The sequence below is a fragment of the Copadichromis virginalis genome, linkage group LG19 (genome assembly GCF_057382275.1).
Source record: "Copadichromis virginalis isolate Kocher_CV1m ecotype Utaka linkage group LG19, C_Virginalis_male_GT1.1, whole genome shotgun sequence".
NCBI classification, from domain to species: Eukaryota; Metazoa; Chordata; class Actinopteri; order Cichliformes; family Cichlidae; genus Copadichromis; species Copadichromis virginalis.
Window position 1 is genome coordinate 27,644,407 of NC_140636.1, and position 16,829 is coordinate 27,661,235.

At 37.1% G+C, this 16,829-nt stretch overlaps 2 protein-coding genes across 3 annotated transcripts in view; one reads left to right on the forward strand and one right to left on the reverse strand.

Annotated features, from left to right (window-relative positions):
* The first annotated feature begins 9 nt into the window (after positions 1-9).
* On the forward strand, positions 10-2,934 carry fabp7a (fatty acid binding protein 7, brain, a). The gene is made up of 4 exons (XM_085440857.1): positions 10-140; positions 259-431; positions 2,347-2,448; positions 2,680-2,934. The coding sequence occupies exons 1-4, from the start codon at positions 68-70 to the stop codon at positions 2,728-2,730; spliced, it is 399 nt and encodes a 132-aa protein (XP_085296983.1). The 5' UTR covers positions 10-67; the 3' UTR covers positions 2,731-2,934.
* Positions 2,935-4,966: 2,032 nt separating this feature from the next.
* The window catches only part of LOC146686327 (uncharacterized), a 30,688-nt gene continuing 18,825 nt past the window's right edge, over positions 4,967-16,829 (reverse strand). Inside the window, exons 19-50 of one of the 2 annotated variants that reach the window (XM_085440854.1) lie at positions 16,606-16,695; positions 16,246-16,311; positions 15,942-15,989; positions 15,663-15,704; positions 15,519-15,566; positions 15,355-15,423; positions 15,206-15,253; positions 15,058-15,102; positions 14,728-14,766; positions 14,577-14,645; positions 14,369-14,416; positions 14,070-14,120; positions 13,887-13,931; positions 13,492-13,530; positions 13,347-13,409; positions 13,190-13,237; positions 12,234-12,323; positions 11,882-11,947; positions 11,458-11,502; positions 11,225-11,275; positions 11,042-11,086; positions 10,632-10,664; positions 10,507-10,554; positions 10,318-10,377; positions 10,136-10,180; positions 9,605-9,652; positions 9,392-9,433; positions 7,701-7,748; positions 7,337-7,378; positions 7,204-7,248; positions 7,089-7,124; positions 4,967-6,968 (exon numbers count right to left, since the gene is read on the reverse strand). In XM_085440854.1, the coding sequence (XP_085296980.1) occupies positions 6,883-6,968; positions 7,089-7,124; positions 7,204-7,248; positions 7,337-7,378; positions 7,701-7,748; positions 9,392-9,433; positions 9,605-9,652; positions 10,136-10,180; positions 10,318-10,377; positions 10,507-10,554; positions 10,632-10,664; positions 11,042-11,086; positions 11,225-11,275; positions 11,458-11,502; positions 11,882-11,947; positions 12,234-12,323; positions 13,190-13,237; positions 13,347-13,409; positions 13,492-13,530; positions 13,887-13,931; positions 14,070-14,120; positions 14,369-14,416; positions 14,577-14,645; positions 14,728-14,766; positions 15,058-15,102; positions 15,206-15,253; positions 15,355-15,423; positions 15,519-15,566; positions 15,663-15,704; positions 15,942-15,989; positions 16,246-16,311; positions 16,606-16,695 (1,688 nt within the window). In that variant the 3' untranslated portion in view covers positions 4,967-6,882. The remainder of the gene's footprint in view (positions 6,969-7,088; positions 7,125-7,203; positions 7,249-7,336; positions 7,379-7,700; positions 7,749-9,391; positions 9,434-9,604; positions 9,653-10,135; positions 10,181-10,317; positions 10,378-10,506; positions 10,555-10,631; positions 10,665-11,041; positions 11,087-11,224; positions 11,276-11,457; positions 11,503-11,881; positions 11,948-12,233; positions 12,324-13,189; positions 13,238-13,346; positions 13,410-13,491; positions 13,531-13,886; positions 13,932-14,069; positions 14,121-14,368; positions 14,417-14,576; positions 14,646-14,727; positions 14,767-15,057; positions 15,103-15,205; positions 15,254-15,354; positions 15,424-15,518; positions 15,567-15,662; positions 15,705-15,941; positions 15,990-16,245; positions 16,312-16,605; positions 16,696-16,829) is intronic. The other variant, XM_085440855.1, reaches the window with a different exon arrangement.

The window sequence follows — 16,829 nt, forward strand, 5'->3', positions numbered from 1 at the left end:
TTAATCCACGGAAATAAGAGACACTCTGACAGTGTGACACAGAAGTGGACCAACAACATCTGCAAAAATGGTTGAGGCTTTCTGCGCTACATGGAAACTGGTCGACAGCCAGAACTTTGATGACTACATGAAGGCACTCGGTGAGCAAAAAAACGCCTGTTGTACAGTTACCGTGATTTTTTTTTAAATTTTTTACATTTATTAAATATTTAAACTTTTATTTTAAACTTTTACTTTATTTAAACTTTTTTTTGACAGGCGTTGGCTTTGCCACGAGACAAGTGGGTAATGTCACCAAACCAACTGTAGTGATCAGCCAGGATGGAGACAAGGTGGTGGTGAAAACTCAGAGCACCTTCAGGAACACTGAGCTCTCTGCCAAGCTGGGAGAGGAGTTTGATGAGACCACGCCTGATGACCGGCATGTCAAAGTAAGATATGTAAAACTTGAGGGTGTGATCACCAGTGTTGGGTAAGTTACTTTAAAATAGTAACTTAGTTACATTACTAGTTACTTCTCTCAAAAGTAACTCAGTTACTTCAAGTTACTCGTTACTTTCAAAGTAACTAGTTACTAGGGAAAGTAACTTTGGTTTTACTCAGAATTCTCTTGTTAATGTGTTTCTTCCATAACTTTGCTAGTCTTCTAGCTTGCTTACTTGCCACAAGTGCACTGTGACACCTACCAATAGAAAGGATATGATAACGTGCATATTTCCACGAGAGAAATCCCACGCCTGGACCGTCATTGACTGCTGCCATGATTCTAGAGTCATGTGCGCCTTTTACATCCAACACAAAAACTGCAGTCGTGGTGCTTTCGATTGTACTCAGAACTCAGAAATTCTGCCTTCTGAATAGGAAGATGTAGGTAACACCAGACTGCAGGTGAGCTGCATACAGGGCTGGACTGGGAAAGAAAATTGGCCCGGGCATTTTGACTAGAAACTGGCCCAACATTATAGGAAAAATCATAAAGCCTTTGAATGAAAACAAACACTGTTGTGACAGTGATGTTCACTGTTTTGATGGTATATATGCATCAATCTATCAATCGTTTGTTGTAAGATTCAGATAATTATTTTTTAAAAGTGAGACATTTTAAATGAGAATAAGAAAGAATAGTATTTCTTTGTGCCCCCCTTTCCCTGTTAATGCCCTACATGCCCCCCTGGCCACACTTTGCTAGATCCGCACCTGCACAGTTACCAGCTGTCAGCTACCTAAAAAAGGATCCTGGGGTTATTTGTCTCTCAGAAACAGTTCATAACTTCCCTTCAACTCATTCATGTCACCTAAAAGGTAAACCTGTTTCTCCATCACAGCTCTGATGATTCAGTAAGGACATCTCCTGGTTTCATCTTCATGTTTCCCTCTCACCAGATAACCAAACCATATCATGACCAGCAGCTTTTTTTTTTACAGCTGTGGCTCCAGCAAACATCAGCTGATACTAGAAATTAATATTAAATAAATTCTAACAACAGCTGATCAAGCTTAAACGTGCTGCTGTTGTTTAGCGCGACATCCGCTGGTTTCCTCTTTCGGCGCAAAGTGGGCGATAAACAAACAAGAGAGCCGATCAGCTGATCATTGATCAGTTTCATGATTGAAGTAGAAACAGGAGAGGGAGGGGGGAGAATGAGAGAAGAAGAGGCAGCTGTGCAGCAAAGACACAGAATAACTCCAGCTTTGTGCCTTTTTCATTGTAGCTGAATTACGGGACAAACTGTTCCTTTTCACCTCAATAAGAAACGCGTAATATTTTCTCTGAATACCAGACGGGACGGTTGGCAACTCTAATAACTTATGAACAAAATAAAGTTCAACATCATTAACTTCATAGCACCCACCCAGCTGTATAGAAACTCCGTCATGCTAGCTAGCACGCAGTACGGAAAAAGTCAGAATAACGAAAATAAACTCCACCTAAACTTGGTTCATATCTGACCCAGAGAGACTGCAGGTCATAACTTCTTACCTGAAGTTCAGTTCACACTTGGACCGGCGGCCGCCTCGGGTCTCTTTTCCTTCTGCGTCCCTTTTCCTTCATCCACCTGCTGCCTCCACCACTTGCTAATGTTACTGAATCTGTGGAAACTCCGCGATGCCACCACACGAAGTAACGAGTAACGACCCTATCTAAATCCCAGTAACGAGTAACGCGTTCCTGATTTTGGCATAATAACTAGTTACCGTGCTCGTTACCACAATAATAACGTAGTTACTGTAACGCGTTACTTAATAACGCGTTAGTCCCAACACTGGTGATCACTGATGATTTCCTTCTGCTGGTCTGAAATAAAAAATAAAAATAAAAAAAGGTTCTTTTTTTTCTGCTCGTAGTCGACCTTCTCCATGGATGGAGATAAATTTGTGCATGTGCAGAAGTGGGATGGCAAAGAGACCAAGTTTGTCAGAGAAATCAAGGATGGGAAGATGGTGATGGTAAGACCGCCTGTTCTGCTGGGATTACATCAGTTTTTAAGAGGCCTTTGAAAGCATCTTGTTCTGCAGGGAGGCTGGTTTATTTGTAAACCAGCCTCACCTTGTCTTTGCATATATGCAGCAACTCATAACATATGACTGCAACAGACTGAAATACTTGCTGAATAATCAGGTGCTAATGTTAACTGCCAGTCTGTCTAAAACAGATTTTCTTTTTTCTTCTGCCTCCAGACGTTAACCTTTGAAGGAGTCCAGGCTGTCCGCACGTATGAGAAAGCCTAATTTTCAACATCAACTTGAAAGAGCAAATCATTCCAGCTATCAGGAAATGTTGTTTTCCTTATTATTATTCTTATTTTTTAAGTAAAAAAAGTGTTTTGACATTTTGCTGTGATTTGCACTTGTTTGAACATGAGATAAATATTTTGTAAGATCTTTTGTGAAGGCCTCAACAAAAGGGAAAATAAACTTCTGGGCTAAACTTTCTCAATGTCTCAAAGGTTCATCAGAAACAGGACAGACTACTCACTTTTATTTACGGCATTTTTCCTTTGAATGCAATTCCACATTTCTGCTCATATATGTCTGCTTCAATCGTGGGAACAGTCCCCGTCAGAGTCTGTTACAGGTGACAGCTGCAGGGTGACTGTGCAGGCTGGAGCCGACCATGCAGCACCAGCGGCCAGTCTGACCATTGAAATTGCTGTGTGAATGCCCTTTAGTAACCCCCAGATGGTCAGAGATGGCGAGAAGCTAGGGGGAGGGTGGGGGTGGTGATGTCACTCGTCTCAAGATAATCCGGTTAAAGTTGTGGTGTCATTACGTAGAAGCATCATTCGATGCTGTGCGGACCAACCGTGACTAAATGCTGCCACTGGTGTGATGATAAGACAGGACACCACGCAGGATGTAGACAGTTTGGATGCAATAGTCACTCTAGTGTTAGAGTTTGCCAGCAAACCTTTGTCCAGCTGTGGGTTTTTATATCTCTAATATAAATATTATTTAACACTGTTTTAGTTCCTACATTTTAAGATGCTAAAGCCTCCCTTTTTCAGCTCTGTGCTGTGTCCAGCCTACTGAACACTGACTACATGTGGCCATTCTTCTCATCTCAACACACACGCTGTTCAGTTTCTGGCCACCTTTGAATAGGCCGTAACACAAAGAAGCTGTGGTAACTGGAGTGGAACTCATTTAGCAGTGGCCAGATGAATTGATTTAAAGTCTGTCTTTATGCTCCAGTTATACAACACTGAAAAGCATTTAGGCTGCATGCAGTGAGAAGACAAGCTCACGGGGAGTTACTTTCTCAATATTTCACAGTGGCATAATCACATAGAAAAGGGAGATTATCGCATTCTGTGTAGCAGAAACAAAGACAGATAATAGTTAAGCGTCTTCTGTCTGCAGTGTTTGCTGTACTCTGGGAGAGCAGCGGGAGTTTCCTCTTAGTGAGGAATCTGTGTCAGTGGTGTAAGCTGACCTGTAGTAACCCCTCCCTGGCCTTATTAGGGAAATAGAGTATAAAGACCTGACCATCTACTGTATATCCTCTTTGGTTCAGTTGTCTAACTGCTACAATCTTTAACTTAAACACACTGATCAGGAGTGTAGCTACCATTGAGAACACAGGCAAGACCCTGAAGTAATAAATATAATTTGTGAGGCTTAATAACATAAAGGTTAGCCTTGTATTAATGGGTTTTAATCAAATTTCACTACATTTAATATTAATAATCATTGAAATTCAGGTGAAAAGTCAGTTTTTATTAATAAGTTTAAGTAGATTAACACTTGTTTTATGCAAATGGCTTAAAACTACACTTTTTCTTTACTGCTGATGCTAAAAACGTCTATAATCAGGTTAGAGGTTAGGTTGGGGATTAGCCGGATGACAATGTTTTGCCATCAACTCTCTGAAATCACATGGTCAGTCCTGCAGGGAATTCATCACGCCGGGATCAGTGGGTTTAACAGGGAAGTACATGTGAGTATCAGCAGCACAACAATGAAAAGAAACACCACGATGTCCCGTCTCGCTAATGCTTTTCATTGCTCGTGCGTTTAGTCTCCCGGTGAATTTGATCTCTGCTTGGTTGTTTTTCTGGACCTTTCCTTTCTCTCCTACATGTCAGATACAGTTGCCCGATCCTGAAATGACTCCTAGTTTCTTACAGGAAAAAATAAAATTGCTCCCAGAGATGACCCCTACTGCACAACAGACACCTTTCTTTATACTTATCTCGATTTGAGGTGAAATACTGAAATACTTTCATTTAGATAGTTACAAAAAAACTTCATGCATTAAACATAAAGTATACAGTATAAAAACGACGTCAGCCCATTTTTGTGTTAGAAATGTTGGTATGCTTAAAGAAAAGTCAAAACACTTGCATTGCTATGTTTTAATGCCTAATTGTTCTATTCGCAAGGGATTAAGTGACAAATGATACACGTTGTGGTTTTTACTGAAGATGAAGAGCCGCTTCAGGAATAATGAATCAGGGATAAAACAATCAGTTTTTCTGTATATTTAACTATTTACATCAAGAGCATTTTAACACAGTGTGTATGATGTCAGCGACACCATACAGTGACACTGACACACATCATCAAATTCACTGATTCCTGTCTTCAAGTGTTCGCGCTATTAGGAAACCACATAAAAATATAAGAGCATAAAACAAAGGCACACACATCATGCATACTCCATTAAAAGACTATTAGACTAACATAATGCGCTTTGATCGCTGATCTAAGTATTGCACATGTTCACCTGGTAAACGTGAGTCATTAATATACAGTTTAAACAAGTTTATTTATCTTTTGGTACCATAAATAATAATAATGACAATAATCAAAATTGTTTTGTAAAAAGTGTCCAAAACTTCATCAGTTCATGAATCGCTATTAAACTCTGAGCTCACTGAGAGCTGCAGAGTGTGAGCTTTCATTATTCCTAGACTGACAAAGTGTGCACTGGTATCATTTTAAAAGATAAGCAGATTTATATATAAGCTTCAGGATTAGCGACACAGGATGTAAAAACTGCTCTCTGTGCAACATATGGAGCAAATGCAACAATGTAGCCATACGTAGCTGCTAAAAGCAGACTGAGAAATGTTTTACATCTGAGATCACCTGTCCAAACATGTGACACCTTCTGCAGCGACTTATAATGTGATCACACGGTGTGCCGGTGCAATCAACAATGTAAAATTTGACATTAGACTCAGCCAACATTGCTTTTGTGTTCATCAGACATTATCAAGTAAAGGATATTCAGATAACAGAAATCCTGTTTGTATTATGCTGCATTTTAGCAGCATGAATCTGAGATATCATTATACAGTTGTCATTAATATTATCTTAATGTTGCCATAGCATATTTAGGCAATATTGATTGCATTCTTGTTTAAAGGAACCTGCTCTATAGGTTTCTACAGTACGTTAGCTTCTACTGTGTGCACACAGTGCAACAGCAGTGACCAAAGTCAGCTACAGTGTGATTTTGGTCAATCAAGGAATTTGCAGAATAAATCTGACGCTTGATTTGCTGATGTTTTTGATAGATTGAAAGGAACAAAAACTGAACTCAATCCTCATTCTGAGATTTTAGGCAATGCCTCTTACTAGCACCAATATAATAACGAGGAGCTGGTGCAGATATCCAGATGGTACAGTTTGATAAGACTTTAAATGTTTCAGGTAGCAAGATTGGGAGCTCTCATATACAGTGCATGGTCATTCCTTTTGATGCATAAAACAAAAATAAAAGGTAAAAAAGTCATTCAGTAATGATATGATATCTGTTGTGTCTCCATTTGGGAAGAACAATAGGAAACTGAGAATGAATCATGAACAAGTGCTATAAAGGGTGGGATGAGCAACATGATCAAGAAAGACGCCACAGAGATGTACAATTACAACGCAAACCACTGTTCAAGTAAATGTGGGCTAAGAAGGTCTGTCTTGGAGTAGCAACTGTGGCAGTTTTGTACCCTGTTAACCTCACAGTGTAAACTACTCTACACTTTGTAGCTACTTTAAAAATACTGCACCATTTTCTGGACCTTTTATGAGAAAATAAAGTAAGCTGTAAATATATTAAAGGCTTTGAATCCATAGAAGTGAAATAGTAAATTGCTCTATTTAAAATATGCAAAAGAAATTATTACTTAAAAAAATATTAAAAAAAGAAAAGAAAAGAAAAGGAATGACACTGACTGCATGTATTTGGTATGAGAGCTCAACCAATTCTGGAAAGAGAAAAATAACGGTCCATCTCATAACCTGTCGTCTTCTGCTGTGCAGAGATTTCTGCTGAAGGCGAACAGCATCACCCGTGTTTCAACAGTACAGGGTGTGAAGTGACCTCGTCCTTATCGGTAATTTGACTAAATTGTAAATGTCAGACCACAGACTGACGTGTCAAATCTGCAGCGGCGAGAAGGCGTAAAACGGAAACTGGGCCTCGTCCTCATCCACAAAGAAACACTGGAAGTAGGGCAGCTCATCTGTAAAGAGGTAAAACAGCGAAGAACAGTATGTTCCTTCCCTTTCCTTTAGCATTTGGAGAGAAAAATGCCTGAAATTTGCGCGCTCTGCAACATTTTGTTCTAAAAATCTGCACGTACCTTCCATGAGAAAGCTGTCCGATAGAGACGGCTCCACTGTTAAAATATGAACATAATGTTAACTACAAATCAATAAAGTGTTATATGACTCTAAATTACAGGATCAACGTGATACCTTTAACTTTCTCCTCCTTATCAGCTTTCTTCTCAGCAGTTTTTCCTGCAAACGTTTTGCATACAGTCAATAAAAGCTATAATGTAGTTTTTTTTTTTTGAATACTCAGAAATGAAGGGCGTCACAAACAAACCTTTCTTTGCAGGCTCTTGTATCTCTTTGAGAACCCTGTCCTCTGTAAAAGGCAGCAAGACATAAAAAAGTCAAACACTTTTTCTCAAGTGTTTAATTTGAATGTATTTGACATAAAAATTTATTATTACATGAATAATTTAAATGTGTTTTCTCTCAAAAAGAAAACACAACATTTTTCTTTTTTAAAAGGAAAATGTTTGTGAATTTTGTGTAAACATATTTCGCTTGAGAAACATCTGAATATTAAGATAGTCGCGGATTATTTTCACCCTGTTCACTAATTAATCAAACAGCAGTTTCAACTCAGTAATAGTGACTGCGTGTTCTACATTTATTTTAGTTTCTCCAAGCTGACTGCATACCTTTCTTTGTTGCAATGGGCTTTATCTTTTCTTTTAAAACACGAGGCTCTGTTTCACAAATGTGAAGCAAACACAAACAGGCATGAAATACACAACATTTATGCATAAAAATTACTGGAGGGAAGAAAAAGGTGAAGCTTTAAAATAAGTGATTTGAAAATTTCAGTAAAGGGTAGAGGGCTCTTTTTTTGCAGTTGTAATGCAACTGAATGACTTAAAAACGCTTATGAAAAGCAAATGCGCAGAATGAAAAGTGATGCCCAGTAAGCTCAGAGAAAAATGTTAAATGAAGAACCACTTTCTAATAAAGTAACCTTTAAGATTTATAATGTGCTACTGCTTGGTATATACACTCTCACTTCATTAGGTACATCCGTCCAGCTGCTCATTAAAGCAAATATCTAATCATCCAATCACAAGGCAGCAATTTAGACATATAGGCAGATAACCTTCTGGAGTTCAAACCAGGACCAGAATGGAGAAGAATGGGCTGCTGCTTGTGTAATCGTATTGGAGATATTTTCACTTTAGTACCAACTGGACATTGCCTAAATGGCACAGCCTACCTAAGTATTGTTACTGACCATGTCCATCTCTTTATGACCACCGTCTGCCCATCTGCCCACCGTCTGCTACTTCCAGCAGGTCAACTTGCCATGTTACAAAGCTCAGATCTTGACAATGAGTTCACTGTACTCAAACGGCCACCATAACCACCAGATCTCAATCCAATAAACAACTTTCAGGATGTAGTGGAATGGGAGATTTAAATCATTGATGTACAGCTGACAAAACTGCAGCAACTGTTATGCTAACACGTCAACCAAAATCTTTGAGGAGTGTTTCCAGCACCTTACTGAGTCTGGGGCTGCACTTAAGTGGAGCTTAATATGGTACTGGCAAAGTGTATCTAATAAAGTGTCTGTTGGTCTGGTGACAGCATATATTTTAAAAAAAAACAACAACAACTTGGGAGCGCTAGGTTGTGAAAACGTGGCTTTTTAAATTCGCAATTAATAAAAAAAAAGAGCCACGTGTGATATAGATGAAAATCTGCTTGGTTTTATAGTTTAACTACAGATTTTGATAACGTTTTGTCAACTGTCATAACAGAATTATAACGAAATACATCAACAGCCAGATTTCTCAGACTCTGTGTTCTCCAAGCATAGCTCATAAATCATTTTTAAAGAAATTATTTAGAAAATATTTATTCATGATTAAGTTAGTAGTTACAACCTACAAATCCTTTATGTATGAGGCCTTATTAGAAAGTGGCAGTACATTCTCAGATTTGTGCTAATTACCTGCATGCATGCTTTGTGTAAAAATTACTGTGAAGCATTTTTTTTTTTACATCAACCTATAAATATTTTATTGATGGCAGATTAAATAACTTTGAGATCATTTCCTTGCTGGCCATTCAGTTGCCTATAATCTTTGCTAATTTAGGATTTTCATTTGAAGCTCTTTACTTAGATGTCTGGTTGACTATTTCACACCCAGCAAGAAAATCTTCTCAACTATCAGCAGCAGCGTGTTTAACGGTTACTTAATTTTTATAAGCAAACTAGCTGTTTCCCCTCTAAGTTACTTATCTACATTTAGAGGGGCCTTCATGTTGTAATCAGATTACCACTGATGGTTACATGAAGTATGAAGTGCTGCCTGCACTGAAGCACCACATGTACCTTTCTTCACGTGGGCTGGTTTGGTCTTTTCCCTCAACATGGCTGTGCCATCAGGGACAAAAATGCAATCGATAAATCATACAGTTGGAAGTATTTTAGTGTATTTAAGACATCGGAAAATCTCAAATTTGTGACAGTATCCTGACATTACACGTAGCCGTAAAGCCCTGTACCCACAGTGTCATAAATAAAGTGTAAAACTTTGCACTGTACCTTTCTTTACTGCAGCAGGCCTGGCCTTTTCTTTAGGTGTTTCCAGTTCTGTAAAAGAACAACTTTGGTCAGATTTTAGCAATCAACCTGAAGAATTTTACTGCAGAAGCCACAGTTAGCTTACTTTTAAACAATACTTATAGCAGCTCAAACCACTTTCTGCAGTGTGAAAGCTTCAATTATTTTTTTAAATTACTGATTTAGTCCATTCTACAAACAGCCAGAACACATTTTTAGTTTGTTTTGTCATCTTTTCAGATATGAAATAGGCCTATTATGTAATTTTAATTATACAAAACATTCCTTTTCCTTAGTAGAAATTACTTTTCTTTGGTTTGCTTCTGACTTTGTGGAGTATTCGGGGGTCCATGTGGCTGCGATAGAGCCAACGATCTGTTTTTGCACATTAAATCAAATCCACTGGTAGATTTCTTCTATAGAGGATTCCTAGATAAGTCTTTGCTCAGTCTTTAAAGAACAAAACAATGATTCTACTTGTTGCCCATAACACCAAAGAGTTTTATAAATTACCTTTTTTTACAGCTGGTTTTGCTTTTACCTCTGGTACTTTTGGCTCTGAGTAATAAAACAAAAAGGTATGATATGTAAAGATAATCAGTGTTTATCTACACCATTATCATTATTTTGTGATAGTTTTCTAATGGTACTACATAATAAAAAGCATCTACATGCAGATGACAATGGCAGTCTACCTTTTGTCTTTAGAAGGGATTTAATCTTTTCCTTCTTTGCTTCGACCTCTGCTTTAGGAGCTGTAAAACAGGGAAAAATAACATTTTCAACTTTTTTTTTAAAGAACTACTTAAACAGTATAGAGTGTGTATGATCTATAACAGAAATAGAATATGTGACTATTTAAAGAGTTTAAATCAAACATATACCTTTCTTTTCAAGAGCTGGTTTCAGTTTTTCCTTTGTAACCTCTGGCTCTGATAAAAAAAAAGCATGAAAGTGTTAATAATAATTCACTTTAATAAATAATAACCATGGATTGTAAGCAATTCACCTTTCTTAGCAGGAACTGGCTTAGCCTCAGCTTCTAAAGAGAAAGGGAAGAAAAGAGGTCATATGAGAAGAGTGATGACTGTTATCACTGATAGCTAATTGCAAAACTAAAGCAACACAGTGCATAAACTCAATCTATTGATTAATCATGTATTGAGGAATGCTGAAACATGAAAATGACCAACTTGAAAAGGACAAAACTCAGCAGTAACATAATAACTTAATCAAAATAAAAGCAGCTTATGGTACTTTGAGCATTTTTACTTGGGTCATTATCACATGGCAGCGAAGCAGCTACATGTCAGCGAATCAGTCGTGATGTGACGTGGGTTGAACATGACTGAATTAATATCAGCACAGTGCTGCGTGTGATGTTTCTACAGCAAAACAACACACGATTCTGCTGTATACCTTTCTTCTTTTCAGCAGGTGATGGTTTTGTCTTGGTAACAGCTGCTAGAATAATAAATGCTCCAATTAACTTGAATTATATTTATAAAAAGGTGAGAAACCACTGAAATACTGCTGTTCTACATGTTAGATAATTAAAGGAAAAATAAGACCTGTGAAAGAGGTGAAAAGCTAAAAGGATACCTTTTTTGGGAGTCACTGGCTCAGCTTTCTTCTTCTTAAGAACCTCAGCTTCTAAACAAATAATAGCAACAGAACTTCACATTCAGAAAAATATTTTTGTGTGACAGAGAAAATTGTGTGAAAATCAAAAGCTTGAACACATTTTTGGCTTAGCTGTAACTTGTTCTAAGTAAAGAAATTTTAGGTTCAGTGTTACAGAGACACAATGAAACTCAATGATAACTATTTCTTACCTTTCTTGATTGGAACTGGCTTGAGCTTCTGTTTTGAAACCTCAGCTGATGTTAAAAACACAGAACCTCATGTTCAGTATAAAATTCAAATTCTCTTTCATGTTATTAAAAGTCTGACTGTTAAAATCTAGATACTGTGCTGTGTTATTTTTCGCACTTTTTGTAGAGGATATGATTTAATTTACAACAGACTAGTAATAAAGTTTCCAGCACCTCTACAGGTCTCCTGGTTGATCAAAAGCAAAGGATTTAGAGATGTTTTGCCAAGTTGTCTGTTATGTGAAGCCACAACGCCTTTTTATTCAATTCAGTTTATTTATTCATATAGCACCAAATCACAACCACAGATGCATCAAGGCTCTTTATATTGACTTTTATTAGATTTTGGGCATTGATTTCAACTCCATCATCATATTTACCTTACCTGGTTTTACAGGTGTAGGCTTTACTTTTAGCGTTGGCTCCTTCTTAGGTTCCTTGGGAGCTGCTTCTGGTGGAAAATAAGACATTGATTTCTAAAGATTGTTGCTTATGAATTAAAATTTTATTTTGATTTTTTTATATCCCTCATGAAAGTCTTTAGGCTCATTCGGCATTACATTGTCAGTGTCAGCAAACAAAGTGTGTATTAGAACATGCTTAAATGTATTTCTTGAATGACTTGGAAAAATCAATGAGACACTATATCGTCAACCATTAACTTACACATTGCAGAGAAAACGAGACAATGTGGTGTCTCATGCCTTACATTAAACAGTATTCCAGCATAGTCTCACCTGCTTTTGTAACATCGAGCTGTTCCTTTTTAAGAACAGATGCAACCTCCTTCTTGACAATTTTAATTCCTCTTACAGGCTTTTTGGCATCTGAAGTGAAAAGGAAACATTTTTATCCTCCACAAAACAAATAAAGCCTATAAGTCCATTTCCCTTTTAGGCTCAATGTAGGTTTCCTTCTGTGTGAGTACAGCTAATGCTAATGAATTTTTCTTACAGGTCCACATCAGTCATCCAAAACAACAACCAAAAACTGTTTTAAAGACAATAAAATGCTGTTTAAAGTCTGACTGTTAAAATCTAGAGTACTGTGCTTTTATTTATTTATTTTTTTTAAACTTTTTTCTTTGTAGATTTAACTAAAAAAATTAGAACAAATGATTTGTTTTTACACCAGACCATTAATAAAGTTTCCAGCACCTATACGGGTGTTCTGGTTGATCGAAAGCAAAGGATCTAAAGATAATTTGCCAAATTGTCTGATATGTGTAGCCGTAACATTGAGTCAACCCTGGAGTTAAGTTGAGTAAGGTGCCTTTTTATTCAATTCAATGTACTTATTCATATAGCGCCAAATCACAACCACAGTTGTGTCAAGGCTCTTTATATTGTAAGGTAAAGACCCAACAATGATACAGAGAAAACAGAGAAAACCCCAACAATCAGATGACCCCCTATGAGCAAGCACTTTGGTGACAGTGGGAAGGAAAAAAACCCTTTTAACAGGAAGAAACCTCCAGCAGAACCAGGCTCAGCTGGACCGGTCAAAGGGTCATCCCCTTTGACCGGTTGGGGGTGAGGGGAAAAGACACAGGACTTAAAAAAAGTTCCATAATAGTCTGGTTCTTTGGAAGCAAAATATATAGAAATGAGTGGCGGCTTAACACCTTTGCACAGTACTGTAGATAAATAATTAAAATTGAATACAAAATGTTCTCATATATGACTGTTTCTACCTTTTTTGGTTGGTTCTGGTTTAACTCTCTCTTTCAGTGTCAAAGGCACTAACAGAGGGGAAAAATGTTTGAGTTTGGAAACATTGAGAAAGTATTCTGAACTTAGAAAGTTGGTATAAAAACACACAAGAACAGCTGCTTAAACAAAGGGATGCACCTTTCTTCAGTGGCACCACCTTCACCTTCTCCTTTGTTAGAGTAACATTTTTGTGTGGTGCTTCTGTCAAAGATAAATGAGTATGAAAATCAAAAGCCTGAGTACATTTTAAAATTATGATTAACAAAGTTAAGTCTGCTCTTACCTTTAGCTGGGGTTGGTTTTGTCTTAATGGGAGCTGGCTCTAAGTAAAGAAATTTTAGGTTCAGTCTTGCAGAAAATAAGACACTGTGACACAGCATTCATACTTAGTTTGTCAATCAAGCATGTATTGAAGAATGCTGAAACATGAAAATGACCAACTTGAAAAGGACAAAACTCAGCGGTAACATAATAATTTAAGCAAAATAAAAGCAGATTATGATACTTTGAGCATTTTTAGTTGGGTCATTATCATGTGTCAGCGAAGCATATCGTCAGCAGCTACATGTCAGCGAATCAGTCGTGATGTGACGTGGGTTGAACATGACCGAATTAATATCAGCACAGTGCTGCGTGTGATGTTTCTACAGCAAAACAACACACGATTCTGCTGTATACCTTTCTTCTTTTCAGCAGGTGATGGTTTTGTCTTGGTAACAGCTGCTAGAATAATAAATGCTCCAATTAACTTGAATTATATTTATAAAAAGGTGAGAAACCACTGAAATACTGCTGTTCTACCTGTTAGATAATTAAAAGAAAAATAAGACCTGTGAAAGAGGTGAAAAGCTAAAAGGATACCTTTTTTGGGAGTCACTGGCTCAGCTTTCTTCTTCTTAAGAACCTCAGCTTCTAAACAATAGCAACAGAAAACATAAGGTCCAGTTTACTGCAGAGGACAATAATCTGGTTTCTATTATTACAGTCACAGGTGATTATTCCAAACTATGATGCTGTATAAAAAAAATACAAAAACGTGCATAGAAATACAAAAACTTCACATTCAAAAACATTGTTAAGTTCTAAATCTATGTATTGGAATTAGTATTAGTATTGGTAGATACTATTTGACTAGTAAAATGTTCAGTCACTATTTTTACCTTTTTTGGTTGGTTCTGGTTTGGCTCTTACTTTCGGAGTTACAGGCACTAACAGAGAGGAAAAAAGTTGGCAGGTTATGTTTGGAAACATTCAGAAAGTATTCAATAATTGTAAAAATGTATATAAAAACAACAACAACAACAACAACATAATAACAGTGCATGGTGGTAATCACACAAGAACAGCTGCTTAAACAAAGAGATGCACCTTTCTTCAGTGGCACCACCTTCACCCTCTCCTTTGTTAGAGTAACATTTTTGTGTGGTGCTTCTGCCTCTGTGACAGAGAAAAGAGTGTGAAAATCAAAAGCTTGATTACTTTCAAAAACTATTTAAAGGAAAGGTTAGCATCAGCTTACCTTTAGCTGGGGCTGGTTTTGTCTTAACTGGAGCTGGCTCTAAGTAAAGAAATTTTAGGTTCAGCGCTACACAATAATTCAGTTCAGTTTAATTAATACAGCCCCAAATCACAATAACAGCTGGATCAGAGTGCTTTATACTGTAAGGTAAAGACCCAACAATAATACAAAGAAAACAAACCCTAACAATCCGATGACCCCCTATTAGCAAGTGCTTTGGCGACAGTGGGAAGGAAAAACTTGCTTTTAAGAGGATGAAATATCCAGCAGGACCAGGCTCAGGGGAGAAAGACAGGACAATACTGAAACTCAATGATAACTGTTTCTTACCTTTCTTGGTTACAACTGGTTTGAGCTTCTGTTTTGAAACCTCAGCTGATGTTAAAAACACAGAACGTGATGCTCAGTATGACATCCAGACCTCTTTCATGTTATTAAAATTTTGATCTTTGACATTGACATAATATACTGTACGTACTTGTCTTTGCAGAGACAGCTCTGACTTTCTCTTTTGGCATCTTGACCACTGATGAACAAAGAACAGACATCAGGTTACGGAGAATATCATTAGGAACAGTGGGATGCAAAAATCTGAAATCAGTGTAACATAAAATAAAAGTAGATTACCTTTCTTCATAGGCACAATTTTAACCCTCTCTTTCACCAGTGAGGCATTTCTAGCAGTACCTTGTTGTTCTGTCAAGAAAAAAACAACTATTTGTGAGATTTGCATGCAGCCTGTATAGTTAAGTTGGTGTTTCTTTGTGCATCAAAATATGCACCACACCTACCTTTAGCCAAGATCGCTGGTTTGGGCTTTTCTTTTGGAGCAACAGCTTCTGTATATGAAAAATACATTTTTTTAACAGCAGGATAATGCAATCATTTTATCTTTTGGTGATCAGAAGATTATCAATGTAATATGTGAACATTACCTTTCTTTGCAGGATGTGCTTTAGCCTTTTTCTTTGGTGCTTCTGTGACACAACACAAGTGCATAAACTTACCATAACTCTGGCTTTGATTGGTTATTTTTACAGTTCAGACTTTAAAACATCTGGAACGTAATCGTTAGTGATATTCATAAAACGGATGCACAGGAACATTCTCCATAAGAGTTAGCAGGTGTCAGTAGTAGTGTCCACTTAATTCCATAGACCTGTGACTCTTCTGCCTTTAAGTCTTGACACTGTCATAAAGGTAAGTATATTTACCCTTCTCTGAAGGAGCTCGTTTTACTCTTTCTTTTGTAACCTCAGCATCTAAAAACAGAAAATAACACAGGAATTGATAAGAATATGTAATTTGCTAGTAATTAAGTATACTGCTCCATATAATTTATTAAACTGAGCAACAGACAAATAAAATATCAGTAAAGTGCTGCAGAGACTGTAATAGCTTAGCAGCATTACCTCTTTTATTTACTAGTGCTACCTTTATGCTCTAATATGAAAATATGTTTAGATTTGGCACGTTGTTTGAGTTCAATTTTCAACTCCATCATCATATTTACCTTACCTGGTTTTACAGGTGTAGGCTTTACTTTTAGCGTTGGCTCCTTCTTAGGCTCCTTCGGAGCTGCTTCTAGTGGAAAATAAGACATCGATTTCTAAAGATTGTTGCTTATGCATTAACACTTTCTTTTAATTTTTTTATATTCCGCATGAAAATCTTTTCTCATTAGGCATTACACTGTCAGTGTCAGCAAACAAAGTACGAATTAGAACATGCTTAAATGTATTTCTTGAATGACTTGAAAAATCAATGAGACATTATATCTCCCTCAGAATAGCTTTAACTTCCACATTGCAGAGAAAACAAGAAAATGCGGTGATTCATGCCTTACATATATTAACCAATAGTCCAGCATAGTCTCACCTGCTTTTGTAACATTGAGATGTTCCTTCTTAAGAACAGATGCAACCTCCTTCTTGACAATTTTAATTCCTCTTACAGGCTTTTTGGGCTCTAAAGTAAAAAGGAAAAGCTGCTTCAAACATTTTTAGAAAACGGATTAATTATATTCCCCACAAAATAAATGCATCTAAATATTATATTGTTATGAAAACTATACATCACTATTCTTCTTACGGGTCAACAAC

Bases quoted from the DNA above. Each gene is read 5' to 3' on its own strand.
- fabp7a (XM_085440857.1), top strand. From the start codon at position 68: ATGGTTGAGGCTTTCTGCGCTACATGGAAACTGGTCGACAGCCAGAAC. The intron at 141-258 runs GTGAGCAAAAAA...TTTTTTTGACAG, and splicing joins TGACTACATGAAGGCACTCG to GCGTTGGCTTTGCCACGAGA. The intron at 432-2,346 runs GTAAGATATGTA...TTCTGCTCGTAG, and splicing joins CTGATGACCGGCATGTCAAA to TCGACCTTCTCCATGGATGG.